This window comes from Apteryx rowi, unplaced genomic scaffold (assembly GCF_003343035.1).
Source record: "Apteryx rowi isolate R43461 unplaced genomic scaffold, aptRow1 scaffold_311, whole genome shotgun sequence".
Classification (NCBI taxonomy): Eukaryota; Metazoa; Chordata; class Aves; order Apterygiformes; family Apterygidae; genus Apteryx; species Apteryx rowi.
The window spans coordinates 362,538-381,112 of record NW_020449542.1 but is presented as its reverse complement, the minus strand read 5'-3'; the positions used below and the strand labels follow the sequence as shown (position 1 = coordinate 381,112).

Sequence of the window (18,575 nt, the reverse complement as noted above, 5' to 3'; positions counted from 1 at the left end):
TTTTGTAAGGTTTTTTTTTGTTTGTTTTTAAGTTCTACATTTAATGAATTGTCTTTCTCCAAGCTACTTTTACCTTAAGAAGTCTTTTAAGGTGTCAAACATTAACTACATATTTTTTCCACAAATGTGTATGCTAGATTGCAATAAGGAGGTAATTCATCTTTCCCAACCAAACTCTTCAAAAGAGCTTTTATAAGGCAGCTTGTTTAACTTTATAGCAGTTTGTTACAGAACAGACTATATTCATACAACCTCACAGATTACACTGCAATCACCTTCATTAAGTACACTCGGCTGCCAAGATAAAGAAAATAACCAAAATTTATTAGTAGTGGAAAACAGGTCAAATTTAAAAAGATCTTTGGAGATTTTTAATTAATGAATTTATTACTGGAAATTTCTTTAACTGTTTCTAACAAGGTAAAAAAGAATAGTGCATTCAGTGAGAATTTAAAGTTCTTTTATAACTGGAGCTTTTGGAGCATAACGGAATCAAAAGTCTAAAAGACAGTTCTATTCAGTTAAGATTCAGCAAGTGCAAAAATTAATCTTTGGATTACAGAAGACTAAGAAAATCTAAGTGATCCTCTTCTCTTTTCAAAAAATGTGTCTACTAGTTAATCCACTGTACTTGTATGTACAAGAGATGAGATGTGCCTCAATAGGCTCAAAATAGTAAAGAAAGGGGAAGTTGCATTTATAAACTCCTCCTCCAAAGGAGGACAGAAAAATCATAGAACAAAGACCAAATTTTTGTTTTTTTTCTCCCAAATAAGTTTCTAGTATTATTGAAGCTATGAATGCTTCAGTGTCATTTTGGGTTTGTCTTGTTTTTCAAACCTCCATGCCACTGACTTCCAGCTTTTTCTTCGAGTCCACTACCTTCTCTGCTGTTCAAGCAATCTCCACTGCTTTAGCGGCTGCTACCTTACACTGATACTTGTGCAACATATCTGAATAGCGGAGCTTTATTTAAGAAAATAAAGAGGAAAGTAAAACAAACATCTACTTAATTTTTAAAAACATTAAGAGATAAAAGAAATGTGGATGTACTTAAGAAACAGTCTAACTTGAAAGAACAGAAATCATTCAGAAGCATAAACTCATGAACTCTCGAGAAACAGTTCCTCACAATCCAAATTATATTTGAAAAAGGGGACAGTATTCTTTTGGGGAGTTGGAGGGAGACAGAGACCAAAAGACTCATTTTCTCTTTAAACCATCAATAAGATCTGTAAAGGCAATATCATAAAACAATAGTTACATTATTTTAATTTAGTACAATACCCACCTATTTTACAGTGTTACTAGAGAAATAAATCTGTGCATCATAAAATTCCAAGAAAACGATTCCTGCTTATTTTGATTTCTTTTGTAGACAAACGAAAATTTTAATACCACTAAATCCAAATCATTCACTTTTCATTCCCCTTAATCACTGACATAAATTAAAAATAATTCATGTATACTGGAATGAATGATTTGGTATAAAAGACGTATTCAAAATTAACACTGTAAATCTGTGTAAGCCATTCACAATTAGCTACTAACTATTGTACAGTCTAAATAGTTAACATATTACTAGCACTTAAGAGTATTATAATTTTGGTTAAAAAGATACTTGTGCCACTGAGAAATAAAATATTGCTTGGAATCACTATCAATAAGTTTCTCTTTTAGCAAAAAACAGTATGTATGCAAAATTACAATTATCAAAACATTACAGGAAAAAGGTTTCCTTATTAAGCTAACTTGGAATTGGAACATTGAGCTATACCAGCAGATTTCAGCTAACCAACCTTTAGAAAACAGGGGAAAACCCTGAGCAATATGAAGTTGAACAAGAATTCTCTATCTACTAGAGATCACAATTAGCATAATAAATTGTTCAGGCATTACTAGTCTGCCCATTAGATTAGCATCGGTACAATCAAATTGTTTAAATATGCACCACGAACAAGATCTTCAAAAATAGCTTCAGCAAAAAAAATCCCTGATATAGTAAACATTTTTGTCAACTGTAACTAAACCAAAAAAAAATTAGTAACTGATTCAAATGTGCTTACTAGAAATTTTATTTTCTTTGTAAATTTGAATGACATTTCTCAAAAGAAGTCATAATAAAATATCAAAGTTTTAACAGGTTAAGAAAAAGATATAGGAAGAAACTTAAACATGGAAGCCTGGGGTTCTAATTCTGGTTGCCATTGCACTTACCATTTATGTCCTCCTTTTACACTGAACAGTAAAAAAAGGATAGGATATAAGTGAAGGAAGCTTAGTTTTCAAAGCTTTTAAGAAACAAAAACAAGTATTAGAAACAATTATTTTCTTTCTACATATGTGATTGGCAGAAGAGTATAAAACATTACAGGGATTATCCAAAATTAAGACCATACCAAGTCCTGACATGGTAAAAACTATCCATTAGTATCATAAAACACAGTTTTAGCGCAGAAGGTTTAAATTTTTAAAACAGAGAACTAACTTTTTTCACTGTATGTACAATGGTAATCTGAGACTAGAAAGATTTGGCAGATGGAAGCTTTGCAGTAAACAAGTATTAGTAATAATGAATCAAAAATTTTGTGTAAAAGAAGTTCTACTAAACTGAAAATTAGATGCATCCAGAAGTGGTTTACATTTTCAGTCTGTTCCAAAACACCAAGATGTTTTCAAACTTCCAATCACATTACAACTTAAGTAGTTATCTAAACATGTTATAATGAAAGCTTACCAAATTATATGCCATGCTTAAGAGTTTTAGCTGCCCTTATTAGAAATTGTTGCTAAAAAAGGAAATATACCACTTTCATTTTTAATTCTTCCTCTTTTAAAGTGCAGAAGACATTAAAAGTAAAACAGAAGTCAACACATGGCCAGAATACTAAAAATCCTAGAGAAGACTAGAGAGAACAGATTGTTTAAATTGTTGTATATGCCATTTCAAGTTCACTTGACATGAAAAAAATCCAGTAACAGCTATACTACATATTCCTATATATAAACTTACACCAGTTTTGGTAGGGTTGTCACTATGCAACTACATCCATATATTCTTGCAGTGTATTGTCAGTTACAGGTGAACATAAAATCCCCAAAATGCAACTTGGTAGGAGAGCTAATTAAGCTCTTCCGAACCATTCCAAAATTTTCCACCTTTACCCCCAAAATTTCATCATCTAGAAATCACAAAAGTTATGCATAGTGATTGAAGTGCCTTCCACTTGAACCATTCCTCTTCCCTTCTTACATTTTCGTCATGTCCAGCACACCAGCGTGAACACTGTCTACTCACACAGGCTTAGGAATTTAACTATGTTGCTAAGCACCAGGATGGTCCAACTGTGGCAAGCAGTTCAAGGAACCTAAGTAACCTTACCCCAGAGAGCTGCAAGAAGTAAACCAGTAAAAGGTGCCATGACCAGCATTACCTAGTTTTCCGAGCACCCAAGCTGCAGGGTATAGGCCATCGATATCTTGTAACAGAGCAATGGAATTTAAGAGAGCTCCTGCCATCTCATCCCTGTGGGTTGACCCCTCAGCTTCCCTTCCCCACAGCTCTCTGAAGCCAGTAGCACGGCTCGCTCTCATGACTCCTAGCCAAAGGATAATTTTCACACACAGTTCATACGGTCAGGAAGTCTGGCCAACCCAAAAGATTCTGTGTTAGGATACTAAAATGAAGTTTTAAATTTGGTACTAGAGAAGTTACAATCGGTAAATGGTATTTCTAAATTACATCAGACAATTGTTAAGATGCTATTTCTGAAAATATTACTTACAGTTTAATAATATGCTGGTATGTACTAACAGGCATTATGGACTTTTACTTCTTGATCTTCACCACCCCAAAGAAAATGCAAGCTCAGAACAGTTTAGTTTTTCACAGTGTAAGAACATACGGAAGTAAATGATTGACTTTTCTATTGCAAGCTTCTCAAGTACAATCAGCAAAACTGACAGCAGGTAGTAACATCACAAAGGAAAACTTCTGTCCCCTACCTATCTTTACTACAAATCCTAAGGGATATGGGGTGGTAGAAAATAATTCCTGTCAAGAACGGGAGATCTTTTATTTTCTAACTTTTCTTAGGATGTCTCAGAACATACATACTATGTTTTTCTCAATCTTACAGAATGTGTAATGGTACAAAATGTAAAATAGGTATTTGTTCCACAAAATAATCAGAAAGTAGCTGATAAACCAACAGTTTATTTTTAATTCTTTCATGCATGAAGTTGTACTTCTAAAATGGAGCAAAATTCCCTACAAAAGCTATAGTTATTATAACAGTATTAAAAAGCCTTGTGTGCATAGCTTATTCATCCCTTCCTCCCTAAAAAGAGATTAACAGTAAAATGTACCCTTCCCACTGAAGCATTTGAAATACAAGTTGCACCAATTTAACTGCTTTGGTTATTAGAGAGGAAAAAAAAAGTCATACCCTTTACACCAAAATAGATCAACATGAAAATTTAGAAGCTGACTCCTCTGATACCACCATTTTGCTAGTTCTTCAGGATGAGTCTTCAGAGGCAAAAGAGACCTAAAGTACTAATATAAATAGTGTAGAAATTAAATAGCAGAGGCCAAATTTTTCTTCTTTGTAAATTATCTTTAGTAATGATCTAGAGATTTTCCTCATCTAGTTTTGCAGCAGGATCAAGGTAGAGAGCAATTAGGCTCCATATGCAGTTGACATTGTCCAATTTGCTTTTGAAGTTTATTATCCTTAATAATTAAGTATAAACCAAAGTAATTTGAACAAGCTTTTTTCAGTCTAAATTGGTTTAAAATGTATACCTTCAATCAAATCAGGGCACATCCTCATGAGGACATAATCTATTCACATGACCTCTGTCAAGCAAGTAAGCGTGAACAGATTACCTCTAGGAGGTTGTCACGCTACATAGAAAATTCTATGATTTTCTTGGACAAAAGCAGCAATTTAATTTCCTGAATAAAAAAGACAAAGGATTTTCTGAAGACCTTTACTTAGCTTAAATCATGGATCACCAGCTTGTAGGGGGAAAAAAGAAAAGTAGTGACGTCATGATACAAGAAAATAACTACACCACTAACTTTTGTGCTACTCCACTATGAAAATGATGGAATCCTGAAGGAAAACACTTAAAGAGGAAGGCAGCTCAATAAGCTTCTCCTAGAGTATACACAAAAACATTACCATAGGAAATATTCTTTTACAGTTTGGACTTTAATCAGATAGAATTCTACTTACATTGTCCATGAAATTCGGCTTAAATCCTCCCTCCTGCTGTCGTCTTAATTCCTCCTGTTCCCTCTGGCGTAGCATTTCTTCTTCACGACGTCGATGTTCTTCTTCATGTCTAGAAGATATTTCAGAAAATACATTCATTTAGACTCTTGACCTCTTCAGGCTTTTATTGGGTCTCAGGGCATTACATCAAGCATATTAACAGAACTACTTATCATTTAAAGTTTTATTCAGTGTACGGCACACTATTCACAATACTAATAACTCTCTACCTGCCATTTCTGGCCACATATTGGTAAGCAGGTTAAAATATTCTTTTTTTTTTTTTTCTTTTGGGGGGGGTGGACGGGGACACAACACTACAGATTAAAATATTTCAATACTGCCAAAAAACACATTGTTAATCCTGCAAGGTGTTCGGCCTTATTTTCTTCTCATGCACATTTCTTGTAATATTTAATTTGAAAAACATGTAACATGATAAAAAGTCATGTGACTGCACAAATAAACTAGCATCGATGTGGTCTATTTTTAAAAATTTTATCAGATGCATGAAAATAACTGTTCATCGGATCTTAAAGGAAAAATTGTTTGCAACATATCAAAAACAAGGTGTCACTGATTACTAAATACACAAGAAAGCATTCAAAAAAAATCTCATGTTGGACTACAAAATTGCAATGCAATTCCAGGCACAGATCACTGCCCATAAATGTTAGAAACATGTTTGTATTTACTACAGTGAGGCTTCCTACACAAGTTTAAAACAAATCATAACAAACATGAACATAACATTTTAATTCTAAGACATCTGAACACTATAAGAAAGCTCAAATATTCACAACAGGGCTAAAAGAGCTGAGGGGAAAAAAAAAGAAAAATGATTACCAGGAATACTTGAAACTGTTTTTATTATATTAGTGTAAGTGATTGACAGTCAAGAAACTTGACAGAGACATCACATCTTCATTATGTTTTTTAAAACTTTTAAATAGCAGAAATGTTTATAGTTGATAAAGGTATCTAGCTCTACAAGCTAGAATATCTGAATTCATGCAAGCCTGCAGCAGTTACATGTTTAAAACAGTCACACCTTTGCACAGTACAAGACAAAATACCTCAGTTGTATCTGTTTGCGTTTTTGAAGTTCTTGATTCCGAAGTTCTTCCAAACGTCTCAATTCTTCTTGACGCCGCATGAGATCTGAAAGCATTAAAAATGTAATAAAGACAAAAGCTATCAATCAACCATGCTGCAACACAACAAAAATTGCTATTACCATCAGACTACAGTTCTGAGACTCAATTCTGAAACTAAAGAAATTTCTCAGTGCATTTAACTGATGTTATTTAGCTTTATGGAAAGGAACTAGGCAGAATAGGCATATGAGAAAACACATTGGATCCAAGGTTTGCACATGCATGCAAAGGCACAGGATTAACACTGCTTCCAAAGCAGGGTATGGGGCAGAAACTTGAACAAAATAAAAAACTTGAAACAAAAATAAAAGGAGGGAAAAGCCTGAAACACTTTTATTATGTCTTAGTTTGCAATCTAGGTCAAGGCATCAATTTTATCATAGTGCTGTGTATAGGTAAAGCCACACTAGCAAGAAAACTAGTACAAGACACGTGACTTATACTCTCCTTTATCCAGTGCAGGCCACTGCCTGGGACGCTTCAGAAAAAGGGGAAATAAACTTCAGATAATCTGAGCCTCTGTAGAGATTTATTACATGGCTGTTCTTATAAAGTGACTTCCAACTAATGAATTTTTTATGCGGCAACAAGAATGGCCCTATCCCCTTTAAAAGAACTTGAAGATGCTCTTGAAAAGCAGGGCCCAWTTAATAGTCATTACTTTCGTTGTATCTGTTTCTGACCAGTCACACTACTGATTTCTTCCCAGAAATGTATGATTTCTTCAAAGAATATTAATCCTAACTTTCGTTATAATAAAAACAGTTGTTTGCCTTTTCTATCTTCACAAGACTTTGGCAACATGGTGTTATTTATGAACACCATGAGGAAAGTTCCACCATACCACTATCATATGCCATTTGTGCTTTAGACTACTACACACATTGCTCTATGCATTTCTTAACTCCTCTAACTAATGTATCTTTATTGGCTATGCACATCACTCTTCAAACTTGCATCAGCACACATTATTACAATTTAATCTCATACTTTACTAACCAAAAACTACAATGACTAGTACATTCTAACAAAAATGTCAGCATTTCTTTTATTTTCTAACAAATATTATCAGATTTTTACTGGGTAATAGTTTTCTTATTGACAATACAAGTCCTTTCTTAAGCAAATTTTGCAGGCTTGCTTTTTCCATCTCTTCTGCAAAACTAATACACCAGAACTAACACACATCAATAGAATAATGATTACATTGAATATTCACTCAAATCACAAAATCTGAGACTATTTCTTTTCAATAATGCTTTATTTAGCAGGGTTAGCCACTGTTGTTATCCTTTTACTTGGGTAGCACCAAAAACACATGGGATAAGAGGTTTCCTTTGCTGTTCTGCCTTTAATCCCTTTCAAATTTATGTAGCATATCCCTTTTTCTTGTGTTATACACGAAAACAGGATTTCCTACTTTCTCTCTACACTTATTGCTATGAATTTATCATTTCCTCCCCTTTATTCTAAGGTGTATAGTTCCATTTTTTTCAGTTCCTTCCTAATCTTTTCATGGCATAATAATTATTGCCTTTCCTGGAATTGTCAGTATTTTAAAGCTCAACATGTCAATTTATGGTTCAGTACCATTTGACTACGGCAGAATGTTGGCACAAAGCCTTGCTAGCCAAATAAAAATACAGATGCAGAGGTTCAGGCTGTGCACAGAGACACTCATATTAAGAGATCTGCAATGATGGTAATTCTGGACGGACACGTGTTGGACACATGCCCCTTCTTTGAATAGAAGGGAACAGCACTAAAGCAAATATCTGTGAAAAGGAAAAAAGACAGAAAGCATTACAAGCACAGCATGCTAGCTTTTGCACCTTCTCATGCCCAAAAAGACATGGTTTTTCATCTTATACTCAATCTTCTGCAGAGCAAAGAGTGCAGAAGGTGAAAGCRTACTCACACCTCAGGAGTTAATCCTACAAGCAGGAATACCAAGTTCAAAAAATTTTTAAGTTGTTTTAACTGATTTTTCAGGTTCTAAAAATGGAAAACAAATGCCAAGTTTCTACATGGTTCACAAAGGATAAGTTTCTGATTAAATTTGGTCAAGTTTTCCATTATTTTAATGAACTATTTAACTACCCATTATAAGTAAATAATTACAAAATTCTGAAGTATTCCAGCAATATGTAGACTAGAAATATCATGCCAATTTATTTACACCTGGAAATATGTATTCTGCTTTACAAATTACTTCTGACTCATATTCTTTCAAAATACAACAGCTGGAGTGAAAAACTACACCTATCGAAAGAATGAAGTTTACCTTCAGTAATAATATCACACCAAGAAAACATGAGTACTTAAGCCAACATGATCTAGTCTTTCTAAATCAGAGAAAGCAATTTCTATAAAAACTTTTTTTCCCCGTCATCAGCAGGAGTATATGAACTATAATACATCTTTCCTATCTTCTTTTTAGCTCCTGACATTTAGTATATAGCAGTTTTACATTTCATATTTCAGGATAACTATTTCAAAACACTTTGAAATCTGTGACTTATGCATCAGGTATACAGAAATATTCATACTAGGTTCTGATGCTTAAAGTTTCATTAATGCTTTCTTAGAAGGCTTCAAGATGATAGATCTTCTTGGTATGTTCTGAACTACCTAGACCCAGACACACTGTTCAAACAAGCAAGATTTAGAAGCAGCTCGTGCCTGAAACTAAGTACGAGAGAAATTAACTTATTTTCATATACGCTGAAGCCAGACAGTTGATAAGGGAAAAACAAACAGAAGAAATACCTGTTTATTGACCCCTAGAGCTTGGCAAGTTAGAAGTCTGCAGATGAATGAGCAGAAAACTGAGTATCTGAGCAAAATTCAAGTTATTTGGTACCAAAGAGAAGTATTCTAATCAAAAATGAAAAGGGGGGGAAAAAAAATCTCTTCCCACATTAACAAGAAGCATGTTTCTTCACTCTTAATATCAGCACCAAAAATGTCCTTATTCTAATTGCTCTTTAACAGAAGAAATAACTTTCCACTTCCATATCAAAGCAGAGATTAGCAGATATTCAAAAAAGGGAAATCTTTTTTTCCTGTTGTCCCTAAAAGAAATACAAATATCCACAGAACATATCTGAGCTGTTCTCCCATGTTTTACCATTAAGACCTTTCTATCTTAATAAAACAGGTCACTGTCTTCTTGTTTCAGTCTCAAACATGACTAAGACATGATAATTTAGGAGAAAGTAATCCCTAATCTTGCCTTCGACTGCTGAAGAAATTCTAAGAAATTAACCGTATCAATTCTGGCACTGAATCGTTTGCACTATTAAATATTAACAATTAGTTAAGTCAATGATAAACATATCCAACTTATATTTTCAGTACTTAACCAACTTTACAAATATCACACACACACAAAATTAAAAATACTTAACTAATTTACCCAGGCTGGGTAAATGGGAGAGAAAAGGACTATACTATGTATTATAGGTACCGTTATTACATCACAGTAACATTTGTATTCCTCATCTGTAAGATATACATGGTCCACCTGGAAACGAAGTGCTTTAACATCTTCCTCAGTTAAAAGATAAATTAATGAACTTGACWGTTCAAAATCTGAGTGCTACAATAACTGTCATTTCAGAACAGTTGATATATTTTTAGTGTTTGCTCTGTATTTCAGTGCAAGATCTTATATAAACATTAGGGTTTCTGAAAAAGAGCAAGCACACCTGTTTAGAAAAAAAGGCAAAGTAAACTTTTTCCAATGACAACTTGCATCTGCAGTAGATTTACATATTTCATTAAAAATATTAAATAAAATATGCTTTGTAAACTCTTTTTCAGTTAAACTTTTAAAAACAGACTTTAAAAAAATTAAAGTTTATACTCAAAAATAAGCGGGCAAAGTAACCTAGACATTTAGGTTCTTTGAGGCCACCAAGCTAATTTCATACTACCTTAATCCAGCCAACATGGAGATTTTCAACATGTAAATCAAGTCATCAGGAAAAAAAAAAATCAAGATAAACCATTCTCAGAGAAAAGCTGCACTATCAACATGTCCTTCCTTAAAAGCTAAACATTAAGTAAAGCGAAATAATTGCAACATAAAGTTTACATATTAGTTATCTGGATTTGAGGCTTGAAATGCATCTATTCTCTAGAATCTCAAGAATTTCAAATTCGTTTCAAAATGACAAGGCACTCTTATGCACCCTATCACACTAGTTACTGTACAGTCTTCTAATCTAACAGTTTTCTTAAAATTAAGATTTTTTTTTAAACAAATTATAAAATCTTTCACTGTTTCATTTGGGCAAAGAGCCTTGACATCCCTTCTGATAGATTTACAATATATTTATATATTATCCACTCAAAAGTCCTACAATTCTTGAAGTCATACAGGGGTAACTAAAGTAATAACTCAATGGTTTTCAACTGGGAAGCAGTGTGAAAAGCAGTAATTATATGTCTACAGAGTTCTGGGAAGGAGGCTAACCAGCACATAGTAGTAGATACTTGCCCTGCTACTTTCCTCTCTGTCCAAGAAACAAACTCCACCCAGCTTCATTCTCAGTAGCGGCTGAAATCAATTGCTAGCGGGCTTGCTTTGCCCCAAAACCGGGGGGGGGGGGGGGATATAAATACATATTTATATAACTATTTACCCACATCAGAATTTTCAGTTGGGTTTCAAAAAGAAAAATCCTATAAAATTAGCTGCTGGGATACTTAAAGTTGTGTGTGAGATGTGCATGAAACAGCCACAAGAAGTACCAGGTATTTTTTCATTTTTTCATGCACAGGGCCCACAAACACCGCTTAGTCCAATCTAGTACCATACACAACACTGAACTGGAAAACAAATTTTACTGCTGAATGTGAAGTTACCATTCAATCTTTTCACATAAACTACTCACACTAGACACGTTTTTAAGTGAAGAAAATAAACCTGGGAAATCTCCCTTTTCACACAATTTCTTTTATAGGTATTTGTTTCTTAATCCATCTCTGCAAATAATCAAGTACRCTTAAGGTGAAATACTACTTCCCTTCTTCTCAGTTCTATGCATTTAATTAAAAGTAGTCTAGCAAAATCGTTAAGTTTAACATACAGCTCAATATGTTACACAAAGAAAGCGCATGACAAAGTAAATTTCAAACTAATAGGTTATCTCATTTTTACCTTGCCTCATCAGCATTAGCTGATGCTCATGTCTAGCTGCTTCCATTTCTGCCTCTAGTTTCTCTTTGGCTTCTCTAATGTTCCTGTCAACCTGCTCACGCTGTTGCTTTTCCATTTCATCAAGAGCCTTCCACCGTGAAGCATACTCAAACTCAAACGTTCCAGGCTGAGCAAAACGTGGAGGTTGTTCTCTTTCCCTAATAAAAATTTTGCAGTTAAAATGTACAGAAGCATACGTTTGGATCAACAGCTGTAGCAGGCAAAGAATTTCTAAACAATCACTTCAAGTATAGTTCTGACTTCAAACCAAACTGTCAGATAATGTTCTAAACCAGCTGGTCAAAGCTTAATGTTAGATACAGCCGTTAAGACAACTGATAGAGAAATTGTCCAAATAAAAACCCATTCAATATAATTAAGACAAAAATTCCTTTTTACATCAATACAAATACTTAAGGTTGTCACACTAGACTAACTGCATTCAGCCTTGTAAAGCAAGTGATCAATTCATAAAATGAACTGTTTAAATAAATAAAACTTACTACACTATTCAAAATATCAGAACCTCTAAAAACACGCAAACATTTTATTTAACATTTCAACACTAATATTGTGAACTAAGAACAATGAGAGATTTTTAAAATCTGGTATTCCACAAGCATATTGTAATAATCATTTTAGCTTCAAGCAACAAGATTTCTAAATAGCAATCAAATTGCCATATTAAATATTTAATAAATATAAATAAAATAAAATTTTCTCAAGTCAGATTAGATGACCCCTCTTTCACTTCATGCTCAAGACTCACTTTCTCATATTGTACTCAATAAAATTGTATCTGAAGTCTGAAAGCTACAAAGACTTAGATCCCATTGACTTTATAAAAAATTAAGGGGCTAATCACAGGACAATCTGTGGGTATACAAATCTCTGCAGGATTAGACCACAACCCTTAATCCACAAAAGGCCATGTTTATCTGGCACCAAGCTCCAAATGATTTCAGTGGATGCCAGAAATCTAAATACTTTAGTAAATGTTAAACCAATAACACAAGTTTGAATTTTAGTATAATTAGGAAATCTTGATAAGGTCCTATTTAGTCCTTCGACACAGGACAGCATTACATAAAAAACACTGCGTCTGCTTCTATCGCACAGACTCAAAACTAGTGTATATTTACTAAGCCAACCAAGTAAATCGTGTTTTATGAAATAAAGCTAAACCAAACTTACTTGTGATACTGCTGTGTTTTCTGCATTAGCTTCTCTGGGAGCCCATCTTCATCATCAAATTGCTCCATTGGTTCTACAACAACAGGTCGAGGTGTTCTGGAAGAGAATTTCAATTAAATAATTGATTCATAAATGAAACACTTTACAGAGTTACCTTAGTATTTTGAGGAAGTACTCCAGACAAGTAACAATATATGGTATCTACAATTCCTGAGTCTTGACAATTCCTCTTAAATCATAAAATTCCTATAAATCTGATTCTAAAAATTAGCTTTGAAATGATCATTTGTTTTGCATTCAAAACAAGCTACTTTGTCTAGAAAACGCCGTTTTCTTCCATTACATAGTTCTGTCTGCTGTTAAATATAAGGACATTTAAAGAACAAAAAAAACCTCAAAACCTTCTACGAAATTACAAAATATTTAGAAAGGAACTATCTTTTTACTTTCATTAGTGAGGCAATATGGTTTGGGGCCACGATTATACTAGGAAGTACCAAACTAATCCAAAACAGACCAACACCTACCCTATTCTTATTTACATGGAACAGGGCGAGTTATTTTTTAAAATTATTCTACAAATAAAACCAGCCTGATAATTTGGCACTAATATTCCAATGACTAGAAAAATCATTTCTGCCTAAGTTATTTTTAACCCATTCTGCAAACTACCATACTCTCACAAATCCCTATCTTAATTCATCTTCAAAAACACCTTCCTTCAGTTCTCTTTTTCTGAAGTAATCAGAGGCAAGTATTGACCAAAAGCTTAATTATTACATTCCACACCTTTATATCACTCTGCAGATGTTTTCCACAGGAAAAGAAAAGATGCCATCAATACATTTTAAGAACATTTGGGCATCAAGGAAGGTTAAAAAAAAATGAAGTCTGGAATCACAGAGCACAATTCAGCAGCTGCTGCTCCTAAAATGATCTGTATGATAACTGTTATTAGTTCTGACATTTAAATGCAACTAAACTGGAGAGTTAGTATGTTTTGATCAAAACCAACAATTCTCTCTCCAAATTAATGTTTCAAATGCCTGGGTTTGATGTATTTGGTTCATACATTAGAAGACTTTTTCCTGTTTAGGCAAAGGGACTTAAGCTAAAAATGTAAAATCTCAGATTCTGAAGCAAATTATCAAAGAAAATATCACAGCACCAGAATCATACTAATTACGCTTGCAACTGTTCATTAGGGAACATGTCAGCCTCCTAAGCAAGACTAAGATCAACTGCTTTTTATTCACTCAGGCCATGGTTAGACAGTCACTTCAGTCCAACAAATCTATGCAGCCGGTAAAAAAGAAAACTCTCCTCCCTTACATCCTAGCTTTTTTCCCCCTGCCACATCCCTCATGCCAAGAATAGCATTCATGTAACACCGTGGCGTTCACTGAACTAGATCAGTTGCCTGGTTTGGCTCACCATGCTACCATTCAAACACTAATGCCAAGAAAACCCAGGGGATAAAAGCAAATTGCTGGTACCTTTTGATAACAGTAGAGACTTATTCAGATTAGATTTACTATGTAGCCACTGATCCAGATAATCAGGATGCAGTTCAGTGACAGACCAGATTTAAGAGCTCATTAGCATCAGAAAGAGGAGTTCCAGATCCTTTCCACACCTGCAATCTCCTTCTGGAAAAAATTCTCCTGGTTTATCTTCTTCTGGGCCTGATGTTCATAGTGCCTGTTAGCAAGCACCTTCACTTGCTGGAACAGCCAGAAAATGAAACCAACAGGAACAGCTGAATAGTTTTCTGCTGTTTTAACAAGCTCAGGTGGTTTATAGAACTATCTAATGCAGTTCTCAAGGGGGGAAAATATCAACAGCATGGTCAGGGCAGGAAGAGAACTGAGACTTCCCCAATAGGATAGCAGCAACCATTCAGAGCATTTTCAATGCTGTGAGACCATAACCTTATTCTCCCAAGCAAGAAAAAAACCAAACATGAAATATATTCTTGAATATCTATCATTTCACACAATCTTTAAGAAAGCATTTGAAGATGTCACTAGTGAATATGTGAAAGCACAGTTGTTAACACTGATAACTCTCTTTAGCAATTACAGAAATGAAATATAGGTAAGTGCTGTAATTCGCAAGCTTGCTTGCCCTAGAAATACAAAGTTTTCCAAAGATCTCTGCCATCGACTTTTGCAGAATCTAAGTCTTCATTTTCAGAATATATATATCTGTCCTGTCAAGCTACAAGTAGAACTTTAATAGAGAAAAATGCAAAAACATTCCTGAGTCTACAGAAATATCATCAGTAATTCAGTGCAGTTTCACCAAGAGGCAGAGGAATATAATTTGTTTTGCCACATTCTTACTAGCATCCCCAAAATAGCATAATCAATGAAAATAGAAAAAGCCCTATTATGTAGAGAAGGAAAAGTTAACAAGAAATAATTTCACTGTCAGACTTCCATACAGCAATTACAAGACTTACAGCTACTCAGTTAAAAAAGCTGTTCTTCCTCACCAAAACATTAGGAGTATTTTGGGTGTTCATATAAATCACCTTAATTTCTCATCTTGTGGCTTCCATTATTTGAAAATAAAAGAAGCAGGAAACGCTCACAAATGCTGCTTTTCTTCGCATAAAAAAATACATACACAAATTTAAACAAAAACCTGTGAACTTACGTTGTAAGCAAGAATGCCCCATCACTGCATCTTTCTAGAGCTTTCCGTGCTGGAGGTTTTGCTGCAAACTCTACAAAACCTTTTCCTGTAGCTCTGCCACGATCATCTACTACAACAACAGCTCTTTCCACCGGACCAAATTGAGAAAACGCTTGTTCCAGCAGCTCATTAGAAACCACAGGTGAAAGATTCTTGACAGTTAAGGCAGCTCCATGTGTGGCAAATCGAATTCGAAGTGGTCTGCTCTTCAAAATAGTACCATCAAGTTCTGCTTTTGCTATTTCAGCCAGTGTCCTAGATTCCTTTTTCAAGATATAAAATATTTTATATACTCTATTTTCAAAAACAACAGAAATCAGTTTCCCACTCCCCAAGAAAAAAGAAAAAWATATATATATATATGTATATAATAACCTTGAGCACATTAGCATTAAGGTCATTCAACATTCATTCTTTTCAAAAGTTTCTGTCCACTGATTTTAAAAATACACCTTTGTGTTCCCATATGATTTACTCTAAAAAAATGCCTTATGCACAAACTTTAATTGCACATTCAAGAACTTACTTTTCTTTGTCAATGTTAATTTGGTATGTGCTGCTTTGTAAAGCACTTTCAGTAGAATTGAAAACTGCTTCCTACTATACAGAGATAAGGATGCAGGACATGCAGTGATTTCAAAGATTACACCAAAGCATCTAAGGGCTTTTATTTATTTAATGAATTACTATTTTGGGGTTATCACACTCATTACTGTTGTTGGATGAACTCTTAATGGACATGTAATTCAAATTTCATCAACAAATAATGTGCTCTAATATCCTTCTTTGCTCTTGTATTCATTTATGCGCTTTCTGCACCCAGATCCATGAGAATCTTCCTTAATGATTGCTCGTTTTATTTCAGAGATTTTCGCTTAGCCTGATATCTGCAACCCTTTAGATTTAAAGAAATGATTCTTCAGATCACAGCTATTTTCTCCACAGTTCATCTGAATAGATAACTTGTGAAAAAATAATCTGTTCCCTAAATATAACTGCTATTAAGGGAAGTTTAGATAAAAGCTATATATAATTTATATAACATATGCAACTGAATAATACATGTAAACCTACTGCACTTTCTCCAAAAAAAAAAAACCCTGCTATTTGAGGCTGGGGGACTGTCAAGGGAAAATGTACAGCAACATCACAGAAGTCATAATTAAAATGACAACAGAAAAAGTAAACAGTAGAATATATCGAAAATCATAATTAGGGACACCCAAAGCACTGTAAAACTATTCTAACGATATCAATCAGTGCATTCTCGACATGAAAGTCATGAAAAGCAATCCTGCACGTTAAACTGATAAATTTAAACACAGTTATCTCAAGTTTTAGAATGTTTCCTTTTTTGCATGCTCGAGATAATATTGATCGAATTGCATAAAAATCTTATTTCTTACCTAGACACCATTAATTTAATCAACCCAAGTTCCCAATTTTGAAATTACATGTCCTTAGTTTTCACGATGTCTGAGCAGCAGTATTTTAAAACAATACTGTACAGTCTTTACTGAAGCGTTTCTAAAACCAACTAATGTATTCATACGCCAAAATCTATTTTCATAACGAACCATACGGGCTGAAATTTACTTCAGCACAACGGAAATTTTCCAGTCCAAAGTACTGTAACAAGCTCCCCATTAAATGCGTTTAACGAAAACCAGTATTACATTACACGACAGCGTTACGCAAATGAGGTCGCGCAAACACATCTTCCATTTACTATCATTCAAAAGTAACAGGCTGCAGAAGTACCCGTGGTAGCAGCATGTAAACGATAATTGATGGAGAGATCCTGAAACCTGCGGAGATGCCGAATAGTGAGGGGGAAGCCTAAATGCCAGGGGCTGGGAAGGCTGCTGAAAATGCAGGCGTGTCGCGTGGAAGCAAAAAAGGGAGAAGGAGGGAAGAGGAAGCTGAAAAAACTGCATAGTGGCAAAGAGAGGAAGAGAACGCGGGGCAGATACTGTCCTTTTTACACAAGTCCGGCAGGGAAAGGCGGGCGGGGGAGAGGGGGCGGGAGTCTCTCACTTACAAAGGCAGCCCCCGGGTTATAGGATGGCCACACAAGCCCGCGCGAACCCTCACCAGGCGAATGAAGCCAAAGCCACGGTCACGATTGATGAAGACCTCGCTGGGCTCCCCGTAGCGTTCGAAGAGGCGCTTGAAGTCTTCTTCGGTGATGTCGGTAGGCAGGTTCCCCACGAACAGCCGGCAGCGCTGCGTATAGCTCTTCTCCCCGGGCTTGAGAAAGCTCTTGATGTCGATAGTGAACCCGACCTCCTGCTCTTCGTCGCCAGCTTCTTTGCCCGGCACTACCGCCATGGCCGCCGCTGCCTCACTCTCCGTTTCTAGGCCCCGCAATCCCTTCAGGCTGCCACCACCCCCCACCATGCCCAGCGGCGTCGCTGGGGAGCTATTCTCGATCCGCACTTGCTTCAAGTTCCTATTCGCTGCCATATTCAGACCTCGCTCCTTCTTTCTCGCTGCTTTTCTCGAGGGACGCGGAGCCGCGCTCGGCAACCACTGCCTCCAACCTGCAGCCGCTTCAAAATGGCGCCGCTGCTAACCTCGACGAGTTGTAACGTCCCTGAGCAAGGCCCCGCCCGCCAACAGCCGCGCTCCCTGCCAGCCCCCGCTCCTGCGCAGTAGCGTCCCGCCCGGCCGGTTGCTGGGCGAGGGGGGCGGTGCGCGCATGCGCCCGCCTGCGCTGTGGGGACGGGGGCTGAGGAGGGGTCGGGGCCGCCGCGGCGGCCTGGCTTCCGGCGGGCGGTGCTGCTCCCTTTGGGCTCCTGGCTAGGGCTGCGCCTGCCCCGAGCCGCCGGAGGAGCGTCCTTGCGGGCGCAGGGGCAGATGCCTACGCGGGGTGTCACCGTCAGAGAGCACTAGGGCTTCCCCGGCCAGAAACTTCCTGCTTCTCCCAGCTCGGTTCCCTCGGGGCCTCCCCGCCTGCACGGAGGGCCCCTCACTTCAGCCGTGTCTGGGAGACCAGCGGCCTCTCAGGCGTTTGGCTCCTGCAGGCCTCGTTAC

General features: G+C 36.2%; 1 protein-coding gene across 15 annotated transcripts in view; it reads right to left on the bottom strand.

The window, feature by feature from the left end:
• The window catches only part of PSPC1 (paraspeckle component 1), a 592,911-nt gene extending 574,780 nt beyond the window's left edge, over positions 1-18,131 (bottom strand). For 8 of the 15 annotated variants that reach the window (XM_026070528.1, XM_026070529.1, XM_026070521.1 and 5 more), the window contains exons 1-6: positions 17,634-18,126; positions 15,501-15,802; positions 12,840-12,935; positions 11,607-11,803; positions 6,359-6,443; positions 5,244-5,352 (exon numbers count right to left, since the gene is read on the bottom strand). In XM_026070528.1, the coding sequence (XP_025926313.1) occupies positions 5,244-5,352; positions 6,359-6,443; positions 11,607-11,803; positions 12,840-12,935; positions 15,501-15,802; positions 17,634-18,005 (1,161 nt within the window). In that variant the 5' untranslated portion in view covers positions 18,006-18,126. Of the gene's footprint in view, positions 1-2,205; positions 2,239-2,270; positions 2,292-3,434; positions 3,646-3,686; positions 4,559-5,243; positions 5,353-6,358; positions 6,444-11,606; positions 11,804-12,839; positions 12,936-15,500; positions 15,803-17,633 lie in introns of those variants that run through there. The other 7 variants (XM_026070532.1, XM_026070533.1, XM_026070531.1 and 4 more) reach the window with 7 other exon arrangements.
• Positions 18,132-18,575: the final 444 nt, after the last annotated feature.